Source organism: Grammomys surdaster, unplaced genomic scaffold (genome assembly GCF_004785775.1).
Source record: "Grammomys surdaster isolate TR1022 unplaced genomic scaffold, NIH_TR_1.0 252, whole genome shotgun sequence".
Classification (NCBI taxonomy): Eukaryota; Metazoa; Chordata; class Mammalia; order Rodentia; family Muridae; genus Grammomys; species Grammomys surdaster.
This window is the reverse complement of record NW_021604693.1, coordinates 802,934-822,680: the sequence shown is the minus strand read 5'-3', so window position 1 is coordinate 822,680 and position 19,747 is coordinate 802,934. Positions and strand designations below refer to the sequence as shown.

The following is a 19,747-nucleotide window of genomic DNA, read 5'->3' as shown; positions in this document are numbered from 1 at the left end:
CCAAGTGCTGGGATTAAAGGCGTGAGCCACCACTGTTCGCTCGGCAGGCCATCCTGATCTTAACACAGTTCTGCTAGCTGCTTCTCCGTACATATCTCACCATCCCAACACCCTACAGGATACCTTTCCAGCGTCACAGTCCAGTGGCTATTCCCATTCCTCAAGTGACGCGTTTCCCGCTTCCAGTGATTCGCACTGGCTGTTCCCCACGCCAGGTGCGCCATTCCAATTTTATTCACTAGACAAGCATTCCAAGGGAGGATTCATCTTTAGCCCGCTTCCCTCCACCCCATTTTGTTTTTAATCGTCATAGTGCAGTGCTCAGCCTCACAACACATCTCCCTATGCTTTACTTGTGAGGACCTATTAACTACTGAGTCAAAACTAGGATGTTATGAGCGCGCACGAAAGGATAAGCGATATCAAGGTGCTTGTCCCCACGGGGCCACCGTCTAACGCCAGCTTCCGGCTTGCTGGCAACGCCCACACGCGAGTGCGTACGCCGGACGTGTGGAGGGCGGTTCAATCCGAGCGGTGAAGTCTATTGGTTGAGCGCGACACGGGGCGGGGACAGACGTCGGGGTAGCGTCATCACGCCGCGGTCGGGACGTTCGAGCCCCAGAGTAGAACCAGCCGGTGACTGAGCGCTGTCTTGGTTGTCTTGTAGCTGCCTTGGGCCACCGGTAACGAATCCCGGGAGCGAGCGGTCGGAGTGAGTGTGGGTAGTGGTGGGAGGCCTGGCGGGCAGGGACAGGGACTCCTTCGGGCTACGCGCTACGCGAGTCCTGGCCTGTTTGTTGAGGCCAACCGACGCCGCGCCCTGCGTCTCTAAAGGGTGTGGCCGCCGGAGCGGCGCTGCGCATGCGCGCTGGGTCTGCGCGCGTGAGGGTGGGGCTTGCTCCACTGCGCGTGCGCATCCGCTTCCGCCCTGCCACAGGCCCTGGGAACGCTGAGGACCCTAATGCCCTAGACGCTGCCCTTGCGGCCCCCTTAACGAGCTGTTACGCCTGCCGCCCCGTTGCCTAGGGCAACCCAGAGAGGCCACCCTCGCAGCGTGGTGCGCAGGCGTGGCCGGGCCGGTCGCTGGCCTCGGGGGACAAGGGAGGTCGCTTGGTTTCAGGGCGGCCTCAGCCTCCACCTAGCGTCGTCGACCCCATGCCTGTGGGACAGCCAGGTGCTCCTGAGACTACTCCATGTTGTTCTCGTACATCAGAGCCCTTCCCCCTAGTCTTCACTCCTAATACTAATTTGTAACCCTAGGCTCTCCTTCGTGCTTCCCTAGTTAGAAACCCTTGACTCCACCCGACGGATTGTTGTTGGTTTTTTTTTTTTTAAAAGCCTTTGAGACCTGTCAGTTCCCTTTAAGCTTCCTGTAAGATTTTCGGTTTCTCCAATAGGTTTCTTTGCTGTAAAACCTGTTGTTTGGACTGCTCCAGCCCTGATTGCAAGGTGGTCGGTCCATCATGTTGCTTATGGTACTATCCGCCCCACCCCTAATAGTTTCTTTAAAAACATATGGGCCTCCCACAGCATCCTGAGAGCTTTATCTGCAGACCTCTTACTTGAGTAATTGCCACCTGTTTTCTCTCAAACCAACTCCTGTTCCTAGGAACATCCCATACAAGTCTCTTCCCTGTCCTCTGGAGATGGAACTGATTGAGTGTGGAAGGTGCTGACAGCCGGTGACTTCACTCCTGCTCCTTCGCCTGCTGCTGCTCAGTGGGACAGCCATAGTTTACCTTTTGCTTTGAAAACTTTGCTCTGTTCTCCAGTGTTCTCCCAGTCTCAGTTCCTTACTCTTCACAGTGTCCGCAGAGGCTTCCCTCTTGCCAAGCGTCTTTATAGCTAGTACTTAAGTCACTGGTAGTTACTCACTGGCGAGCCTGCCTCTTGTGTAGTAGGATTCTCTTTAGATATCCTGTCCAGGACTGAAGATTCTGCATCCACCCCTTGAGCCAGATTTCCCTCCCAGCCACACTTGTAATGCAAGTTTCAGCTTCCTTGTCTTTCATTTTCCTATCCTACAGTTTGGTCTTGGAGACCTCTAAGGGAAGTGTTTCCTTTCATGCTCAGGTCTCTTCATGCTAAGAATTGAGTCTCTCTGAGTCTTTAGGCTGGTGACGGCGTTGTTTTGAGACAGGACTTCAACTTGTAGCCCAGATGAGTGTTGAACTCCCAAAAGACTGCTGGAATTTTGGTCATGAGCCACCACACATGGATTCTTTTCCCTTTTTTACCAATGTTCCCTTCTGTGAGATGATACCCTCCCTTTCTAGGCTATCATCTCTTGGGTCTTCCTAATTCATCTCTTTTCTTATAGACATTGAAAAAGCAGTCTGGCTCCCGAGGTCTACTCCCTACACCCCAAGGTCCAGATGGCGGCCAACGTGGGTGATCAGCGTGCTGCAGACTGGTGAGTTGAGTGCGGGGAACACGGGCCATTGTGGAAGGTAAGAGGAACAAGACACAATGGGACCTTCCACAGCATTCTGGGGGGCTAGGATGGAACGGGTAAGCTTCCGCTTTGAGCTTTCCTTTTATGTATGAGTGAATGTATGTAATCCATGCTCATCGAGGTCACAAGAGACTTCAGATCCCTTGGAGCTAGAGTTATAGGTGGCTGTGAGCTGTCTGACATGGGTGCTGGGAACAGAACTGGTGACATCTGCAAGACTACTAAATGCTCTTAAATACTGAGCCACCTTTGCAGCCCTCACTTACTGTCTTTTGTAAATTTTTTTTTCATTGTTGGCCATGTCAGAATTCATTGGCTTGTAAAGAAAAAAAAAAGAAAAAAAAAAAAACTGAGTTCTCCTAAGGTCCTAGGTCATGTGTGAAATTATGTACATACTAGTAAGCGTTCTGTTTGCTTGGCACTTGCTCGCTATGTGCCACCTTCAGCTTGGGCTTTGGTGAGTGGGGAGTTTAGCTCTAGAATTCAAGCCTTGGGTTTACTTTCCCCAGCTTTGGCTACCTGTTTATAGTGGGAGAGCATAACTCTGCTTCACTTTTGCAGGTCTTCTCAGTACAGCATGGTGACTGGGGCCAGCAGAGAGAATGGCATGGAGACTCCTATGCACGAGAACCCAGAGTGGGAGAAGGCCCGCCAAGCCCTGGCCAGCATCAGCAAAGCAGGGGCTGCCAGCAGTTCCAAAGCCAGCAGCAGTGGGCCTGTGGCCAGTGCACAAGTGAGAATGCCATGCAGGATTTGGGAACTACTGTGCTGGGTGGGGCTGTTGTCAAGAGAAGGGTGGGAAGGATTCTGACTTCCAGAAGATGGAGTGCTGTAGGGTGACTGTAAACATGTCTTCCTGTTAACTAAATCTGATGAAGGGAAAAAGTTAATTTCTTTGTGTTAACCTGGGCCTGAGTGATCTTAAGGACAATGGTTCCCATCTTTAAGATGTCTGGTCTTACTGTATGGAATCTGCTCCCTTCCCGCACTTACTGTGCAGTGAAGGCCTGTCCTCCTGGGACTGGAGTGCCCATGGGCTCCTGTGACTGGTACTGATAGACACTCCTTTTTCTACAGTATGTCTCTCAGGCAGAAGCCTCAGCTTTGCAGCAGCAGCAGCAACAGTACTACCAGTGGTACCAGCAGTACAACTATGCCTATCCGTACAGCTACTACTACCCCATGGTGAGGACCTGGCTGCAGGGTGGGAGCATTCTGTCCGGGTGGACGAATGGTTCGTTGGGTGAAGACAGACAGCAGCTCCTGACAAAACTGCCAGATTCCTGCTCAGGTCTCACAAGATCTGGCATATCCATTCTGGTCCATTGCACTGTTGATGCTGACATTCCTGCTGCCTCCAGAGCCCAGGACTAATGTCCAAGTCCCTGTGCTTTGCTCTGCTGCAGCTCTCCGTTCTGTGGCTCACTTCAAGGTTCCTTGCTGCCCAGAGAGTACCTTCAGAGAGCCTCCCACTGCCTTTTAAGTTATCTTCCTGCTTTTCCTTTTCTCTGCCTTGTTTTCTTTCATGGTACTTACTGTAGGCCATTGCCCACTTCCACCATAGCTATGTGTAGACTTTATTATAAAGTCTGGGTTTTTGCTTTTTGAGTCAGGGTTCTCTATATAGCTCAAGTTGACTTCTGCCTCAGCTGCCGGGATGTACATCACCACAACTAGCTTGCTTTTTTTGTTTTTGTTTTGTTTTTGTTTTGTTTTGTTTTGTTGTTTTGGGTTTGTTGTTGTTGTTGATTTTTAAGACAACGACTCACTGCGTAGTTCTGGTTGGCCTGGATCTCCCTGTGTAGATCAGTCTTACTCAAACTCCACAGAAATCCACTTGCCTCTGCCCCATACCAAAGTCCTGTCATTAAAGGGGTGAGCTGTTGCCCCTATCATTTTATCATACCGTTTTAAAATGTTGGCACTTTTACTTCAGTGTTTCTCACTACCTATTAATAAGAACTCTGGCTGTGATCATAAGTGGAATGAGGAGATTTTTGGTTTTCATTATTATTTTTTTTTTAAAAAAACATGATTAGTGCAATTGTGTGGTGGAAAAAATTAAGGGCCTGAGGTCTATAGCCTTTTGAGTTGTACACAGATCCAAGGGAGGCCAGAGGCATGGTGAGCAGCCTCCATTAACTCTGGCTCCCCTTGTGCCTTGGCAGAGCATGTACCAGAGCTATGGCTCCCCCTCCCAGTATGGGATGGCCAGCTCCTACGGCTCAGCTACAGCCCAGCAGCCATCGGCTCCCCAGCACCAAGGGACTCTGAACCAGGTAATGCTGTGCCTAGCTGCTCCTGGTCAGCTGGGAGAGAGCCTGGGTCTTGAGAGGACTTGCAACCAATGGTCTGCATGATTTCAAAGCTGCCCCCTCCCATCCTCCTTGTTCTTTCTTGCAAAGCAGCTCCTAATCTAAAAGCTTAGCTTTTAAAAGTAGGATGGGCTTGAGGCTGGGCAAGGCCAAGGGGCTGTAGTATTGGGAAGATAGTGGGAGTAGTTTGTAGTTTGGCAGTCTGTCTTCTCTCTTTTTCTCCAGCATGTGCACTCTCAACTTGCATTCAAGAGAAAGTCCTCCCCTGCCCCCAGCCTCCCCACTCCACACACACACACATACACAGCAAATGGTGCATATGCATCTGTACCTACCCAGTGTGCTGCCTTTGCATCTGTCACAGCCTAGAGGAGTGGAGGAGCATAGAGCATGGGAAGTACATTGACCTGGGTTTGAATACATGCTTTGCCTCTTCTGTGGACCTCTTGAGTCACATGGCTACCATACCTTGGTGGCTCTTAAGAGTCTAGAGGGTACAGTCTTGTTATTGGGATTGGGCAGTTGTGTTGTCATGTGTGTCGACGTGCTCAATAGAGGAAACCTTAGTTAGTAGATGTGTCATCAGTGTAGAGTCATGCCTCAGTATTGGCGTGCTGGTAACTGCTCCTTGATAGCTGAGCTGTGTCTAGTTGTTCAGTCTCTTGAGGCTTAATCTTAGTTGTGAAATGAACTGCTTGTGAAAATAGATACCCCAGGGAGTCACTGAGCACACACAGTTGCTACCCACAAAAGATTGTGGCACTGAGTGCTAAAGAAGATGTCTATAAAGACTGAATACCATGTGACTCAGCACCAGGATGCTGCCTGCTTGTTTCAGCCTCTGTTTCTTCCTGCAGCCTCCAGTCCCTGGCATGGATGAGAGTATGGCCTACCAGGCTTCCCCTCAGCAGCTACCTGCAGCCCAGCCCCCTCAGCCCTCAAACCCACAACATGGGACACATAGTTTAAGCAACGGCCCTCAGCCTGGAACAGCCCCGACCGCTCAGCACAGTCAGGCAGGGGCTCCTCCTACAGGGCAGGCATATGGGCCACACAGCTACAATGAGCCTGCCAAACCTAAGAAGGGTCAGCAGTTATGGACCCGCATGAAACGTAAGTTAGCAGATCTGTGGGGGAGTCAGAGGGTTGGAGCTTGGCCATGAGCCACACAGGGTTGCTAGTCCTTTGTCCGAGTGTTGTGATGTGCCCTAGTCTAGGGGAAGACTGTTCTAGAACAGGTTTGCTCATGTTAGGAACTTGTTCCAGAGCTTAGCGTATTTGAATGTCTGGGGAAGGCCTAACTCCTGTCTGTGCTATCCTCCCACAGCAGCTCCTGGTACTGGAGGGCTAAAATTTAACATCCAGAAGCGGCCCTTTGCAGTCACCAACCAGAGCTTCAGCTCCAATTCAGAGGGTCAACACAGCAGCTTTGGTCCCCAGCCCAACTCCGAAAAAGCGCAGAACCACAGGTGACTGCCATCCTTGACCCTGCCTAGTGCTCCAAGGTCCCTCTTTAGGAACTACCCTTGAGTGCTTCATAAGGTGAAGGGAGTATAGAAATGTACAGTACAAGACTGCCTTCCTTAGATGACAGAGAAAGTTGTGCTGATATGTGTGGAACCTTCCACCTGAGTGCCCTCATCTATCCCCCATCCCACAGTGGGCCTTCTGGCCGGGGAAACCTGTCTGGGAAGCCGGATGATTGGCCTCAGGATATGAAGGAATATGTGGAACGGTGCTTTACCGCCTGCGAGTCAGAAGAGGACAAGGACCGAACAGAGAAACTTCTCAAGGAGGTGCTACAGGCCCGGCTCCAGGATGGCTCTGCCTACACCATCGACTGGAGCCGAGAGCCTCTGCCTGGGTCAGTCTGGGTGACACTGTGAAACACTGGGGCTGCTGGGTATGGGCTGGGGACATGAATAGCAAAACTAGCAGCTTCTGAGACAAATGGTTCCGAAAGCTGACACCTATATCTCAGGTCTCCATAGGGTGGGTAGGATGCCCAGGAGTGATCAAGGATGGGTTTTAGGAAGTGGGAAGGGATTGCTAGGGAGGTATGGGTGGCTTGATGGCTAAGAGCATCCCCTGGACACAGACAATCTTGGGCTTGGTCCCTTTCCTGCACCACAGTGGCTGAGTTGCCGGGGTAAGTGCCTCTCCTTTCTTAGGTTTTGTGGTCCTGGGCCATGGGGTGGGGTCTGCAGAACTGCAGGTTGGTGGCTGGTTAGTAATGCCCTGCCCTGCTATATCCTCAGGCTGACCAGGGAGCCTGTGGCTGAGAGCCCCAAGAAGAAGCGGTGGGAGGCCCCTAGCAGCCTTCACCCTTCCAGGGGGGCAGGCTCGGTGACCAGGGGCGGGGGTGCCCAATCCCAGCGAGGGACACCTGGGGCTGGGGTTGCTGGCCGAGCTCGGGGTAGCAGCTTCACCAAGTTCGGCAACCGCAACGTCTTCATGAAGGATAACAGCTCTTCCTCCAGCACCGATTCGCGCTCCCGCTCCTCGTCCAGGTCTCCTACCCGACACTTTCGGAGAAGGTGTGCACGCCTGGGCTGGAAGGCAGCTGGGAGGGAGCTGCTTAGAGCCTGACCCTTGTGCTTCAGGCCTGACTTTTCTTACTTGTGCAGTGACTCCCACTCAGACTCTGACAGCTCCTACTCAGGGAATGAGTGCCACCCTGTAGGCCGCAGGAACCCACCCCACAAGGGTCGGGGTGGTCGTGGGGCCCACATGGATCGAGGTCGAGGCAGAGCGCAGCGTGGAAAGAGGTGAGGTGCTTTGGATAGGATTTCTTCCTAGGCATAGGTGGGTGGTGTTGGGTCTCACAGGTGGGGTAGATGGCCTTCAGAGTGGCTGAAAACATTGGCTTTCTTTTTTACCCTTTCTCTCCAGACATGACCTAGGTCCCACCAAACGCAGCCGCAAGAAGATGGCAGCACTGGAGTGTGAGGATCCAGAGCGTGAGCTTAAGAAGCAAAAGAGGGCAGCCCGCTTCCAACATGGGCATTCACGTCGCCTGCGCCTTGAACCTTTGGTGCTACAGATGAGTAACCTGGAAAGTAGTGGAGCTGACCCTGACTGGCAGGAGCTGCAGATTGTGGGTACCTGTCCTGACATTACAAAGCACTATCTGCGGCTCACCTGCGCCCCAGACCCATCAACTGTGCGACCTGTGGCTGTAAGTCCCAAGCAGTGTGTGTCTGCCCCCAGGATGTGTTGGCATTAGGATGGGGAGCTAGCATAAGAAGGGGCACATGGGACACGTCAGTTGAAGGAGCTCGGACTATGAGGAAATCCTAGCATTCAGGCCCTTCACATCTAGGGCACAGCCTGGCCACAGTCTGCCTTATGACCAGCAAAGGAAGGAAGACTTATGTGTGGGACCCTAGAGCGAGGTAGACTTGGAAAGGTAGCTGGTGTTGTGCATCAGGATGGCACAGCTTTGTGTGGCACTCATACCTATTGTGTATTGCCTTGATTTTGTTTATTCGTAGTCACTGATTCTGGCTTTGTTGCAGTTCTTGTTAGAGTGGGGACACAGTGGCTTTGGCCTGTCTGCTGTCTCTCCACTCAGCTTTGATTGTATTCCCTGCAGGTTTTGAAGAAGTCTCTGTGCATGGTCAAGTCCCACTGGAAGGAGAAGCAGGACTACGCCTTTGCCTGTGAGCAGATGAAGTCCATTCGGCAGGACCTGACAGTAAGGCAGATGGGGAGAGGGGTCTGGTGTCAGCCACCTTGCCCTGCTCTGCTCTGCCTGACTCTGCTCTTTTCCACTGCCCAGGTGCAAGGCATCCGGACGGAGTTCACTGTGGAGGTGTATGAGACCCATGCCCGCATTGCCTTGGAGAAGGTGGGGAACGTGGTAGCTTCCTCCTTCTCCTTTCTGGAAATCACTTGTAGTTGCCTATGCCTTACACCCTTCCCTGCCCTACCCTCAGGGTGACCATGAAGAATTCAACCAGTGTCAGACACAGCTTAAGTCACTGTATGCGGAAAACTTAGCAGGCAACGTGGGTGAATTTACAGCGTACCGAATCCTCTACTACATCTTCACCAAGAACTCTGGAGGTGAGGGACCCATCCCCAAGATGGAGGGTGCCATGCCCAAGGTGGCATCCGGCCGGCCACCTGACCTCCAGTTATCTCTTGTGCAGACATCACTACGGAACTGGCATATCTCACGAGGGAGATGAAGGCAGATCCCTGCGTGTCCCATGCACTGGCACTGAGGGCAGCCTGGGCCCTCGGCAACTACCACCGCTTCTTCAGGCTCTATTGCCATGCACCTTGCATGTCTGGCTACCTTGTGGACAAGTTTGCAGACCGGGAGCGCAAGGCCGCCCTCAAGGCCATGATCAAAACGTATGTGGCACTGCACTCTGCTGCCTTCTGTGCTGTGGCTCTGCCATGTCCCCTCCACATCCTGGTCAGCCTTCAGCTCCCCCGCTGGAGTCCCCTCCCAGTCCCCTGTTCATACCCCTGGCCCTCACTGCTTTCCTCCTCGGCCACCTTCAGTTCCAGGTTGTCTCCCACTGTTCTGACCTCACTGCTCCTGGTCTCCTGTCCTTTCCTTCCTTCCCTGCACTCCTTTTCTGTTTAAGTCAGTTTGGAACCTGGCTCATCTTCCCCGTTTTCAGGGCCTTTGCCTGCAGCTATGTGCTGCTCATGTTGCTGACATTAGAAAGGGTGACAGGGCTCACATTGCTAGCAGTCTCTCGAGATAAGACCTTGTGCCCGTTCCATTTTTGACTATCAGAGTTCTGTCTTGGATTGGGGAGCTGCGGCACAGAGGGTGGTGTTGCAAGGACCCTGGCTATCAGACCGCATGAGGCTTGCTGTGTGAGCAAGAGATTCCCAACACCACCACAACCCTTTGCTTGTGGATGCTGTTGCTGCCATCTAGTGGTAGTGAGTATAGACCAGGGATGCTGTGCAACAAAAGGCTCCACAGCAGTGCCTGCTGCCAGTCCTGTCTGGATTGAAAAACCCTGGTCAAGAGCCTTGAATGTCAGGCTAGGCACCAGTGCTTTGTCATTAGTGGTTCCATTACACTGGGAGTTGCAACCTATGGGTCAAGAAACGTGTTCTAGAATTTTGTAAGTCAGTCCAACTCAAGGGAGGAAGGGCTGTGACTCCAGATTTGACTAGCTGAAATTCTGAATGGACATCAGGCTACTGTGCCTTTTGTAATCCAGTAAGCCACCTCATGGGCAGCTTTCAAGCTCTGGCCTGTGTGGCCCTCATTCTCACAGCACCCTTCCTATGAATTTAGCACCGCAGACAAATCCCTCAGATAGCAGACTTGTTCCTGCCATAGCCTGAGGCAGACAAGGGAACCCATAGGATGCCTGTGTTCCTGATACTTGGTGAGGCTTTCTAAGTGGTTAAAGGGTTTTGGTGGCCATCAGGAGAGGGTCCTCAGAATTAGCAGGACATGAACACTATAGGGCATCTTAGTAGCAACCAGAAGGCACTGCTGAGTGTAACACTCTGTGCAAACATCCTGGGGGGGAGGGGCACCATTGTCCCTACCCTCTGAGTCCATGTACCACTTACTCTGTCTGGCTCCAGCTCCTCAGTCGCAGAGGAGCCAAGCTGGGCCCTTTCCCTCCTGCCCCCTCCTTCCTGAACAGGTAAGTGTGGGCAAGGGGGGGCACACCTGGGCACTGGGGCTACCAACCCCATCCCTTGCCCCCCCAAGCCCCTGAAAATGGGGAGGTTGGGAGGGGCTGCAGAAGCCAGCAGGTTCCTTGCTGAGGAAAATGCAAGCCCAGGTGGGGAGCCTTGCTCCCTGCTCTCGGGCCTTCCCTTGTCTGCTTGCCTCATCATTTTCTCCTCTTGTCTCCATAGCTTCCGCCCTGCGCTGCCCGTCTCCTACCTGCAGGCCGAGTTGGCCTTCGAGGGCGAGGCCGCCTGCCGGGCCTTCCTAGAGCCCTTGGGCCTGTCCTACACGGGCCCGGACAACTCCAGCGTGGACTGCCGCCTCAGCCTGGCGCAGCTGCCAGCCTTCTGAGCACCCATCGAGCATGGGCGGGGGCAGGGCTGTGGCCCAGCGCCGCCTTTTCAAATTTTGTTTTTGAGCCATGGACATGGGTTGTAAAAATTTGTGGGGAGTAGGCTCCAGGAAGAGCCAGCATCCCTACCCCCGTTTCCCACCGGGGACCTGTACAGAGATTTTTCTACGTTTTTATTTTTTGTCTCAGAGGGGATAATTGGGAGTATAGAGTGGAGCAGGGTGGGGTGGGGGCTACAGGTTCTGTGTCCACCTCTCACCTCCACTAATGCTGTCTCAGTGTTTTTTCTCTCTCTCTCTCGAGCTCGTACTCCAGCACCTGACTCTGCGTGCTGGCCCATCCCATGCTGGGGGGCCAGCAGAAAGAAGACAGGCTGTCCAGCCCGCACCCGCCTGCAGCGGGGCACCAGCCAGCCACACCCATTGCCTCGTCTGCCTCGTCATAGACTCTTGCTGCCCAGCCATTGGGGCCTCAGTGTTTGGGGTGAGGGAAGCCACTTAAAGACTATGCCCCACCTTCAGCTCCTCACCCCAGAAATGCCAGCCAGCACCACCGACACAACCAGACCAGCGCCACACCGCACTGAGGACTCCAAGGCCTTCGCGGGACCATGCCGGCCGGGCTGTCTCGTCTTATTCAAGTTGTATTAAGTTGTCTCCGTGTCCCTTCCCCCCTCTGCCCCAATGTTTCTTCTGATTTTTTTTTTCTTTCCCTCCCTCCTCTTCCTCTTCCCTTCCTACTCCCTGGTTCAACACAGGTAAAATGGTTACCCTCCCTTCTTTCCTCCCCTCTGCCTTCATGGATCACCAGCTCACGTCATGTTTCCTTCTCTTTTCTCTGTGTGTGTGTTTAAGTTACTTTTCTTCCTTCTCCCCTTTTCTTTTTACCCCCCTCCCTTCTGCCATGTAACTGGAGGATGTGCTATGAGGTTGCAAACAGCTGGACTGTCAGGCTGCTTTTTTTCCAGATGCCTCCCTGCCTCCCCTCCCTACCTCTCCCTTCCCCTTCCTTCATTCTCCTTGAGCATTGAGTACAGTACATTTTGGAAGCTTGAAACCAAAATTAAAGAGAGAGAGAGCGAGAACCTGTTTCTGCTTGGCCTGTTTCTTTATCTGAAATATGAAACCTCAGTCACTTCAGAGGAATTTCAGCCAGGGGAAGGTAGCTCTGCCCAGCTCTGCCCATTCGACACAGCCAGAGTTTCCCTAGGGGCTGCCTTCCTAGCTCCTGGTTCAGGATGTACTCAGGCTTAGGGAGGCAGACCTGGGTTCCATGTGGTACCTTAGCCAGGGTGAGGTGTGGTTGTAGTTCTGGCAGCTGCACCACTCTAAGCCCTTCGGCCTCTAGCCTCTGATTCAGTGTTTGGGCCATGCCTGCCAGTGTAGGGGAGGGTGCAGCACAGAGCACATGATGGCCCAGAAGAACCAAGTCCCGGAACTGTAACTGGGAGGGTGCCCGAAGCCCTGGTTTCAAGATGGCTCTCTGAAGAGCTCTAGCTGCTGCAGCCTCCTCCCCAGGGCCTGTCAGCCTTAGCAAGACCACTGTCAGGTGCAGGGCCTGTGCTGGTACCAGGAACTCAGCACAAGAAGGGGCAATCCGGACCAGATGCTCTTGGGCCTTGACCACCTCAGCCCTAAGCCCAGGCTCTGTCACCATCAGTGCCACAAAATGTGTAGGCCGGGGCTGGCGAGGGGCCTTTCTGTCATCAGGCCAAGCGCCTGCATTCCACACGCTCTCCATCTCGTCAGCAGAAAGCCCTTTAGTTTGCATGGCTTGCGCCTGCCACTGTGGAAGCACTGCAGCTCTGGGCACCTCTACTGAGTTCAAGATCTCTTTTACTCCTGGGAAGTACATGCTTGGGTCAGCTGTTTCTAACTCAGTGGTCTCTTTGCTTGGTCCATCCACTTCAGGTGTCTCCAGGCTGGAATCAAGCCCAGTTCTGAGCTCTTTGATTGCCCCACCCTCTTCGGGTGTCTCCAGGACCGAATCAAACCCTGTTCTGGTCGGATTTCCACCCCCTTCCTCAGGGTCATCCTGGGTATCCAGACCCTCTAAACCCACCCCTGGTTTCTTTTTGTCAGGAATTTCTAGTGTGACCTCTGTCCAATGCTCGTCTCCGCCGTCCAGCGCATCAAGGATGGTGGGTCCCCGTCCAGCCACAGAGCCCGAGCCAAAAATAAGGTCTGTGCGCGAGGCACGGTCCCACACCAGGCGGCCGCGGAAGCGGAAGTAGCGTATTCGGTGCTGCGGCACTGCCAACACGCCGGGTCCAAGCGCTGCCAGCGGCTCGTCCCAGCAGAAGGCGCAGAATGGCTCTTCCTGCACTCCCAGGAAGCGGTCGGTGTAGCCCACCGAAAAGTCGGCGGGTTCCAGGCGCGGGTCCCAGAGGATGCGTTGGATGACGTCAGCAGCAGTACGCAGGGCCGGCTTCTTAGACTCGGCCTCTGGCTTCTTGGACTCAGCTTCCGGCTGCGCAACCTCCGAGGACGGCGCCGGGGCCCCAGGATGTGGCTGACGGCAGCGCGCACCGAAGCGACAGCGGCCCTCAAGAAAGAAGCGGCAGGCCGCGGGGGCCTCAGAGGAATCGGCCGAGGCCTCCATGGTCCCCCACACACTAAGTGATCTCAGTCCGCAGCGTTGATCATCAACTGTGATGCCAGGAGCCCGCTCGCATCTGGTGGAAGGGAGGCCAAGGGCCAGGCGTCAGAATGTAACACGGGCTCTAGAGCTCCTATCTCAAGCGGAGCTTGTTTACGCGTATCCGGCTTGTAAACCACTGGGAACCCCTTCTTGCCCCGCCTAAAATGATTTACGTATGTCCAGCCCCTCAGGGAGCCATAGAGAGCCTGGCCCGGCCCAACCAGCCAATTTACACGTGTGTCAAGCTTCTCTCTGGAACTCCAGAGAGCCGTGTCCCATCCCATCCAACTACTTTATATGTGCTCCTCCCTTTTGGGACTTAATCGAGACAGTTTTGCAAATTCTTGACATGTGCCCCACCGCTGTCAGGGTCTCAAGAAACCCTAGGAGCAAGGCTTCTTCGCATCCGATTTACATATACTCCGCAGCCTGGGTGGAGGTAGGGCTTAGAAACCCCCTCCCGCTGCCTCCAGATACTTTGCATCTGCTCAGCCCCAGGAGACCTCTAGGGAACCTGGCAGGGCAGCATCAGATTGAACCGTACTCCGCTCATTAGGAGGGGAGGTAGGCTCAGCCATCCTGGCCCAGCCCCCAACCGTCCTTAAAGTTTGTAGCCAGTCCCCATACCATTGATTAACTTACAAACCATACCTCATAACGAGTAAAGTGACTCATGGTTCTGCCTCTGTCAAGTTATTTATAAATGACCGCTCCTGTTTTTCCTGGGAGCCTCACCCCTTTACCTTGGCCCCACCCCACCTGAATGTTTTACAGATGCTAGGCTTTTCATTCGTCCTACCATGGCTCACCAGGTTCAATGGTTTTACTTGTGCCTCTTTGTAGGGGTCAGATTTTACTCCTGTCCCCAAGCCTAAGGGTTGACATATACGACCCACTCTTTTGGAAGCTTTAAAAGACTTTACCTCTGGTCCGTTTAAGTTAAAATGGTCTCATCCCTCTAGGGACCTAAGAAAACCCCTTCCCAAACCCAGAGACTAATTCTAGTTCCTCCCCTCTGAAAACCTTTGAGAATATTGCTTCACCCTCTTTCTCCATATAGGCTCAGGCAGCCCTGCACCTCTGGGACGTTAAAATGTCTGGGCATCTGTAGGCTCAGGCTGAACTTTGTGCCCAGATTTGTAACGCAACGGCCACCACGGGGCGACACACAATCGGTGGGACCTGAAGCCCTTCCCACGGGAACCACTCCCCTCGTGGTTCCAAAGGGTCGCCAACCACTTCCTTTTGCTGCCGCTCCCTGAAAAAGGGAGCGGCAACGCCCAGTCAGAGTGCACCTGGAGGGAAGTGGATGGCCAGGCGACTGTGACTCTTTAGGCCAGTTTTTCCCATAGCAGCTGCCACGAGGTCTGGACTTTATCCAGGTGTCAGTGAGGACGGGTCAATGCTTCAGGAATGAATAGGGCTGTAGGAGAAGTCAGGTACGAGACTCCGCCTTTTGGGAGGGGCATTACATGAATACACCTTCAAACTCTTAATGACGACAGACTTGACTTTTAGATGGTAGCACCCCACCACTGTCCGGCTTCTGCACCCTTTCTCGCGTAAAGTGAATAGACAGTCCATGGCACAAACCTCGGCCATTTATATGTACAAAAGTTAAGTGCTGGGAGGGAAGGGTTGCAGGAATCACAACACTACAGACCGATGACGTCGTTCAGCTGTAGGTCAGCATTGGAGCAGCAGCAGGCCTCGGGGTGCTGCATGCCAGGGTGGGCATCCCCATCGGGCTTGGTGGCCGATGCCTCGCCGCGCTCCGCGTCCATGACGCCTAACACCGCATCCAGGATAGAGGGGCCCAGGTCCAGGTGGAAGGACAACAATGGGTCCGCAGGTGAAGGCACTCGGAGATCAGGCACAGGGGGCTGTGGGACTGCAGGTGGAGGAACAGAATGTGGGGCCACAACGGGTGGGGCTTGGGGCTCGGGGGGTGGACCGCCCCCGTGGCGATTCAGGAATGAGGTGTCCCCGAAGGCGTCGCCACCGCGTCCCACGTGCAATGTGTGCCTGAAGTCTCCGAGGGGTGCTGAGATAGAGAGCGCTCCGCGCTCCAGTCGCTTCTTGGGCTGTGCAGGGCCCAACTGCTTCGATACTGGCATCTGTGGGGACATAGACATTATCAGAGCTGCCTCATCCGGGAGCTCCAACGCTTGTGCCCCTATCCCACATAGCCACAGAATTCTCTCATAAAGCAGGACTATGGCGGAATGATTATTCTCAGTTAACAAGTGAGGAAGCAAACTGAGAGGTTCCCAAGGTCACTACTGCTGAACTCAGTGACATACTTAGGTTTTCCTGAGTCTAACATGCCCATAACTGTACCTGATCCTTGCTACCTTGTGGGGTGTTTTTTCCACTCTTTATCACCCTTCTCCCACCCCATTTCATCCCCTATCACTAATCTCTTTCCTTTTGTTTTTCCTTTTTTCTTTGACCATGGCCACACTGCAAACAACCTTCCTAAACGACTAGCAACTACCAACCACCTCTCTGAGGGCCCTCACCTTTATGTAACCTCTGAAAAGTTTCCAGAATTCCAAATGACACAAAATCGCAAAAATGATCTGCAGCTGGCAAAACCACAGATCTGCTAGAGCTCAAGGTAAATCATACTCAGCTGCTGAAGAAAGTCTGAAGCATCCCCATATCTCTACACCTGGGATTAAAATGAAGACATTTTTTATAATATTTGTTTTTTAAAAAAACTCAAAAATTCCAGAATTCTCACTACACATGACCATTATGCTATGTACATGGGTCACCCTAACAAAAAAAAAAAATATTTGAGCATTTCTAGAGGATAAGTACCAAAAAATTACTTTTGGAGTGCTTCAAGGCTAATTAAAATAATATAACTTCTGTTAGCATTAGCTATAGATGAACAATACATGATTGCCAACCCCCATCCTCAAAAACAGGAAGATTCTGTCCACTTAATATCCAAGGCACAGGTCTAGGGCCAACTACACACTCAAGCACCCTGCCCTCTGTACACATTGAAGAAGTGAACCAAGAAAGCTCTACAGGGCATGTGCAAAATTCACTGAATAGACTGCATGAAGATTCTCATTTGGGAGGTTTAGAGTGGTCCAGGGGAGCTGTATATTTCACAGAATTTTATAGCTAAAATGATCTGTTTTGGGGAAGACTATGACCTAGCAGTATAACATCTCATATTTTGTAAAACATTAATAATAAAGCAAATACCTCATATGTTAATATAAGGTTAAAAATATTTGCTGGTTTTCTAGGGAAGCTCTGATCTCAGTACCCATGTCCCACAGTTTACAACTTCCTATAACTATACCTCCAAGAAGACTGATGCCCTTTGCTTGCTTCTGCAGGTACTGTGCACACACACAGATACATGCAAATATACACATTCCCACTACCCACATGGTGGTTCACAACTACCCGTTACTATCAGTTCCAGGGGATCTGATGCTTTCTTCTGACCTCCATGGGCACCAAGCTTGCATGTAGTGTACACACGTACACACACACATACACAGAAAGAGAGAGAGACAGAGACATGTCCAAATACACAAGGAAAACACAGATAAAAAAGAGCAGATCTAATAAAAAAATATCAGCAAGAATATCATATGTTGGGGCTGGAGAGATGGCTCAGCGGTTAAGAGCACTGACTGCACTTCCAGAGGTCCTGAGTTCAAATCCCAGCAACCACATGGTGGCTCACAACCATCTGTAATGAGATCTGATCCACTCTTCTGGTGTGTCTGAAGACAGCTACAGTGTACTCATATATAATAAATAAATCTTTAAAAAAATATATCATATGTTCACAGCTGCCAGCTAATGAATTGGAAACCAGATGTGCAGTTGCTAGATTAATGCACCACACCTGACTGGGTGGAAAACAGAAACACAGCAAGCCTTTGCCAATATCCCGAAGCTTGGTCTTTTTCCATGGAAATTTTGGGAGGAACTTTTACAACCCTGTCCTTTTAACACTCACCGCTACTATAATGAAATCCCTTGTTTCTGTTTCAATCAAAGCCTCACCCTTCTCTAGTTAAGTTTATCTCCACAAATTAATCTTTTCATTCTCCTGTCTGTACAACAGATAAAAATGGCACTTCCAATTCCTTGCAGAGCACATAGAAACAGCAACTGAAAGAAAAGCCTATTTTTAATATTAAGTATTACCAACTGGTAGTGCTAGCGTTGGGAGAAGAAAAGGCTGTGTTGCCCAAACAATAACTGCGGAACAAAGATTAGACTTGGTAGAACTGTATGAGAAAGGCCAAGCAGCCAACATTGCTCTTTCAGCATTCCACACCCAGGGGAGAGGTGTCAAGCCAAAACTGCTTGAAATAATTTAGATGGACACAGCCTAACTGCATATATATGTGCACGTACACTTTACATGTGTTCCTCTCTGCTCCGGACTGAACCTAGGATCTCACACATCCCAGGAAAGGACTCTAACACTGAGCTACATTCCCATGTCTATAAAAAAAATTTTTTTAAGTGTATAGGTATTTTGCCCGAATGTGTATCTGTGTACCACATGCATGATGCTTGGAGCCCATAGAGGCCAAAACAGGGTGTCAAATCTCTTATTACAGACGACCAAGGGTTACCCTGTGGATGTTGTTTGCTTACAGGTGATGCCTCTAGGCTCCTCCCAGGGAGGCCTTATGTCATCATTGGCCACCTTTACCTATTGCTGCCAGGTGCAGGCAGTATGTAAAAGGACTGCTGGGCACCCCAGTTCTCTGTTCCCACGTGTTTCTGGATAATCTCTTTCTCTCTCTGTTTTTTTGCCCTTCTCTGTTTCCCCACCCCCTTCTCTGCCCTCATGGCTCTGTTCCCTTCTGTCTGCCTGTCTACATGTCTATCATATACCTTGACCCCCTTCCCCAGACCCTCACTTCCCTCCCTCCCCCAAATAAACCCCCATTTATACCAGAGCAGTTGCATGGCATAATTACACAGGGGGACACCTTGGCATGGGCCCACTAGGTGACCCTTTGCCACCTATATATAACAGATGTGGGAATCAAACCCAGGTCCTCTGGAAGAGCAGCCAGTACTTCTAATGTCTGCGTCATAGCTCCAACACTACCATGTCCCTCTCCCAAACCTTTTCGGTTTTTATTATGGGACAAGATCATACTAAGTTGTCCAGGCTGTCTTTGAACTCACTTTGTAGCCTAGGCCTTAAACTTCATTACCCTCCTTCCTCAGCATCCTGAGTAGCTGAGATTACAGGTCTACCACCAGTATTTGTGTTTATTGTTGTTGGTTTTATTTCAGAGATAGCCTCTCACAGGCAGCTCACAGCAGTCCTCCTGCCTCAGCCTTCCCAAGTGCTAAGCTTACAAACCTGCGCCAACTTGTCCATTCCTCAAATACCTCTTGGTATACCAGGCCCACTCTACCCTTAACCTAGGTGAGCGGACATATTTTTATTGTAACTTGACACACAATCACCACTCCCTTCTTCCACCATAATGTAAACAAAAGTTTTGATGAACTAGGAGACTGGCCCTTAACAACTTAGCAGGTACTTGGATTTTTCTTAGTTTTTAAATGCTGTATTTGACTCACTAGTAAATACTGAGCCACAGTTAACCATAAAGATCCTCTCTAGGAGCCAGCAATGCCCTTCATCTCAGTACTCTGCAGTGAGAAGGAAAAACAGGTACAATTCAGAAAATCAGATGCTCAGGTTAGGATCCGGCCACCACGGCTGCTGTGTGGCTTTGGATAAGCATGTGACCCATCCGATCTTGTTTTCTCATTGTTTTTCAAGTGGGATCTCAATAGAATACTCCATCTCAGCCAAGCACACAGTAAATGTTCAATAAGTAAATGCTACCTAGAATTTTACCCCCTTTTTGTTGGAGTGCTGAGGATAAAACCTAGAGCTAGCTGACACCCTTGGTGTTAGGCAGGCATTCTACCATTGAGCCATGCCCCCTGGTACCTCATTGGTTAATTCCAGGCAGGCGCAGAGCCACATCCCTGTCCCCTTCATAGGGAAATGCTAAGCAAATACTCTGCCATTTAAGCTATACCATTAACTTTTAAAACAAATAAGTTTTAGTGGGGCATAGTAGTACATACTTTTAATCCCAGCAACTGGGAGTCAGAGGCAGGCACAAAACTGAGTTTGAGGCTAGCCTGGTCTACACAGTAAATTCTAGATCAGCCAGGATTACACACACACACACACACATAAAGGAAGAAAGAAAGAAAGAAAGAAAGAAAGAAAGAAAGAAAGAAAGAAGGAAAGAAAGAAAGAAAAGAAAGAAAGAAAGAAAAGAAAAGGGCTG

At 51.3% G+C, this 19,747-nt stretch overlaps 4 protein-coding genes across 7 annotated transcripts in view; 2 read left to right on the top strand and 2 right to left on the bottom strand.

Moving 5' to 3' along the window:
* The first annotated feature begins 583 nt into the window (after positions 1 to 583).
* Positions 584 to 11,868, top strand: LOC114627324 (leukocyte receptor cluster member 8 homolog). 4 transcript variants are annotated; one of them, XM_028775055.1, is made up of 16 exons: positions 585 to 712; positions 2,321 to 2,413; positions 3,017 to 3,188; positions 3,533 to 3,640; positions 4,624 to 4,734; positions 5,628 to 5,883; positions 6,098 to 6,239; positions 6,431 to 6,634; positions 6,869 to 6,919; positions 7,029 to 7,307; positions 7,398 to 7,538; positions 7,663 to 7,948; positions 8,366 to 8,467; positions 8,552 to 8,620; positions 8,709 to 8,838; positions 8,925 to 10,403. In XM_028775055.1, exons 2-16 carry the CDS (start codon positions 2,376 to 2,378, stop codon positions 9,368 to 9,370), a joined length of 2,535 nt encoding a protein of 844 aa, XP_028630888.1. In that variant the 5' UTR covers positions 585 to 712; positions 2,321 to 2,375; the 3' UTR covers positions 9,371 to 10,403. The 4 variants fall into 4 exon arrangements, with proteins under 4 accessions (XP_028630891.1, XP_028630888.1, XP_028630890.1 ...); XM_028775056.1 differs by having other exon boundaries at positions 665 to 683; XM_028775058.1 differs by lacking the exon at positions 4,624 to 4,734 and having other exon boundaries at positions 584 to 712; positions 8,925 to 9,390.
* Positions 10,464 to 11,868, top strand: LOC114627327 (leukocyte receptor cluster member 8-like). The gene has a single exon (XM_028775062.1). The coding sequence runs from the start codon at positions 10,481 to 10,483 to the stop codon at positions 10,781 to 10,783; it is 303 nt and encodes a 100-aa protein (XP_028630895.1). The 5' UTR covers positions 10,464 to 10,480; the 3' UTR covers positions 10,784 to 11,868.
* A 4-nt stretch (positions 11,869 to 11,872) lies between these two features.
* Leng9 (leukocyte receptor cluster member 9) lies at positions 11,873 to 14,932 on the bottom strand. The gene has a single exon (XM_028775059.1). The coding sequence runs from the start codon at positions 13,383 to 13,385 to the stop codon at positions 11,916 to 11,918; it is 1,470 nt and encodes a 489-aa protein (XP_028630892.1). The 5' UTR covers positions 13,386 to 14,932; the 3' UTR covers positions 11,873 to 11,915.
* A 73-nt stretch (positions 14,933 to 15,005) lies between these two features.
* The window catches only part of Cdc42ep5 (CDC42 effector protein 5), a 7,798-nt gene continuing 3,056 nt past the window's right edge, over positions 15,006 to 19,747 (bottom strand). Inside the window, exon 3 of the mRNA XM_028775060.1 lies at positions 15,006 to 15,541. Coding sequence (XP_028630893.1) covers positions 15,080 to 15,541 — 462 coding nt within the window. The 3' untranslated portion in view covers positions 15,006 to 15,079. The remainder of the gene's footprint in view (positions 15,542 to 19,747) is intronic.

What these genes read in the sequence shown, in the direction of transcription:
- LOC114627327 (XM_028775062.1), top strand. Translation starts at nt 10,481, where the DNA reads ATGGGGAGGTTGGGAGGGGCTGCAGAAGCCAGCAGGTTCCTTGCTGAG.
- Leng9 (XM_028775059.1), bottom strand. Translation starts at nt 13,385, where the DNA reads ATGGAGGCCTCGGCCGATTCCTCTGAGGCCCCCGCGGCCTGCCGCTTC.
- LOC114627324 (XM_028775055.1), top strand. Translation starts at nt 2,376, where the DNA reads ATGGCGGCCAACGTGGGTGATCAGCGTGCTGCAGACTG. An exon ending in ACAGTGGCTGAGTTGCCGGG is followed by an intron (nt 6,920 to 7,028) that starts GTAAGTGCCTCT and finishes CTATATCCTCAG; the next exon opens with GCTGACCAGGGAGCCTGTGG. An exon ending in CTTCACCAAGAACTCTGGAG is followed by an intron (nt 8,839 to 8,924) that starts GTGAGGGACCCA and finishes TCTCTTGTGCAG; the next exon opens with ACATCACTACGGAACTGGCA.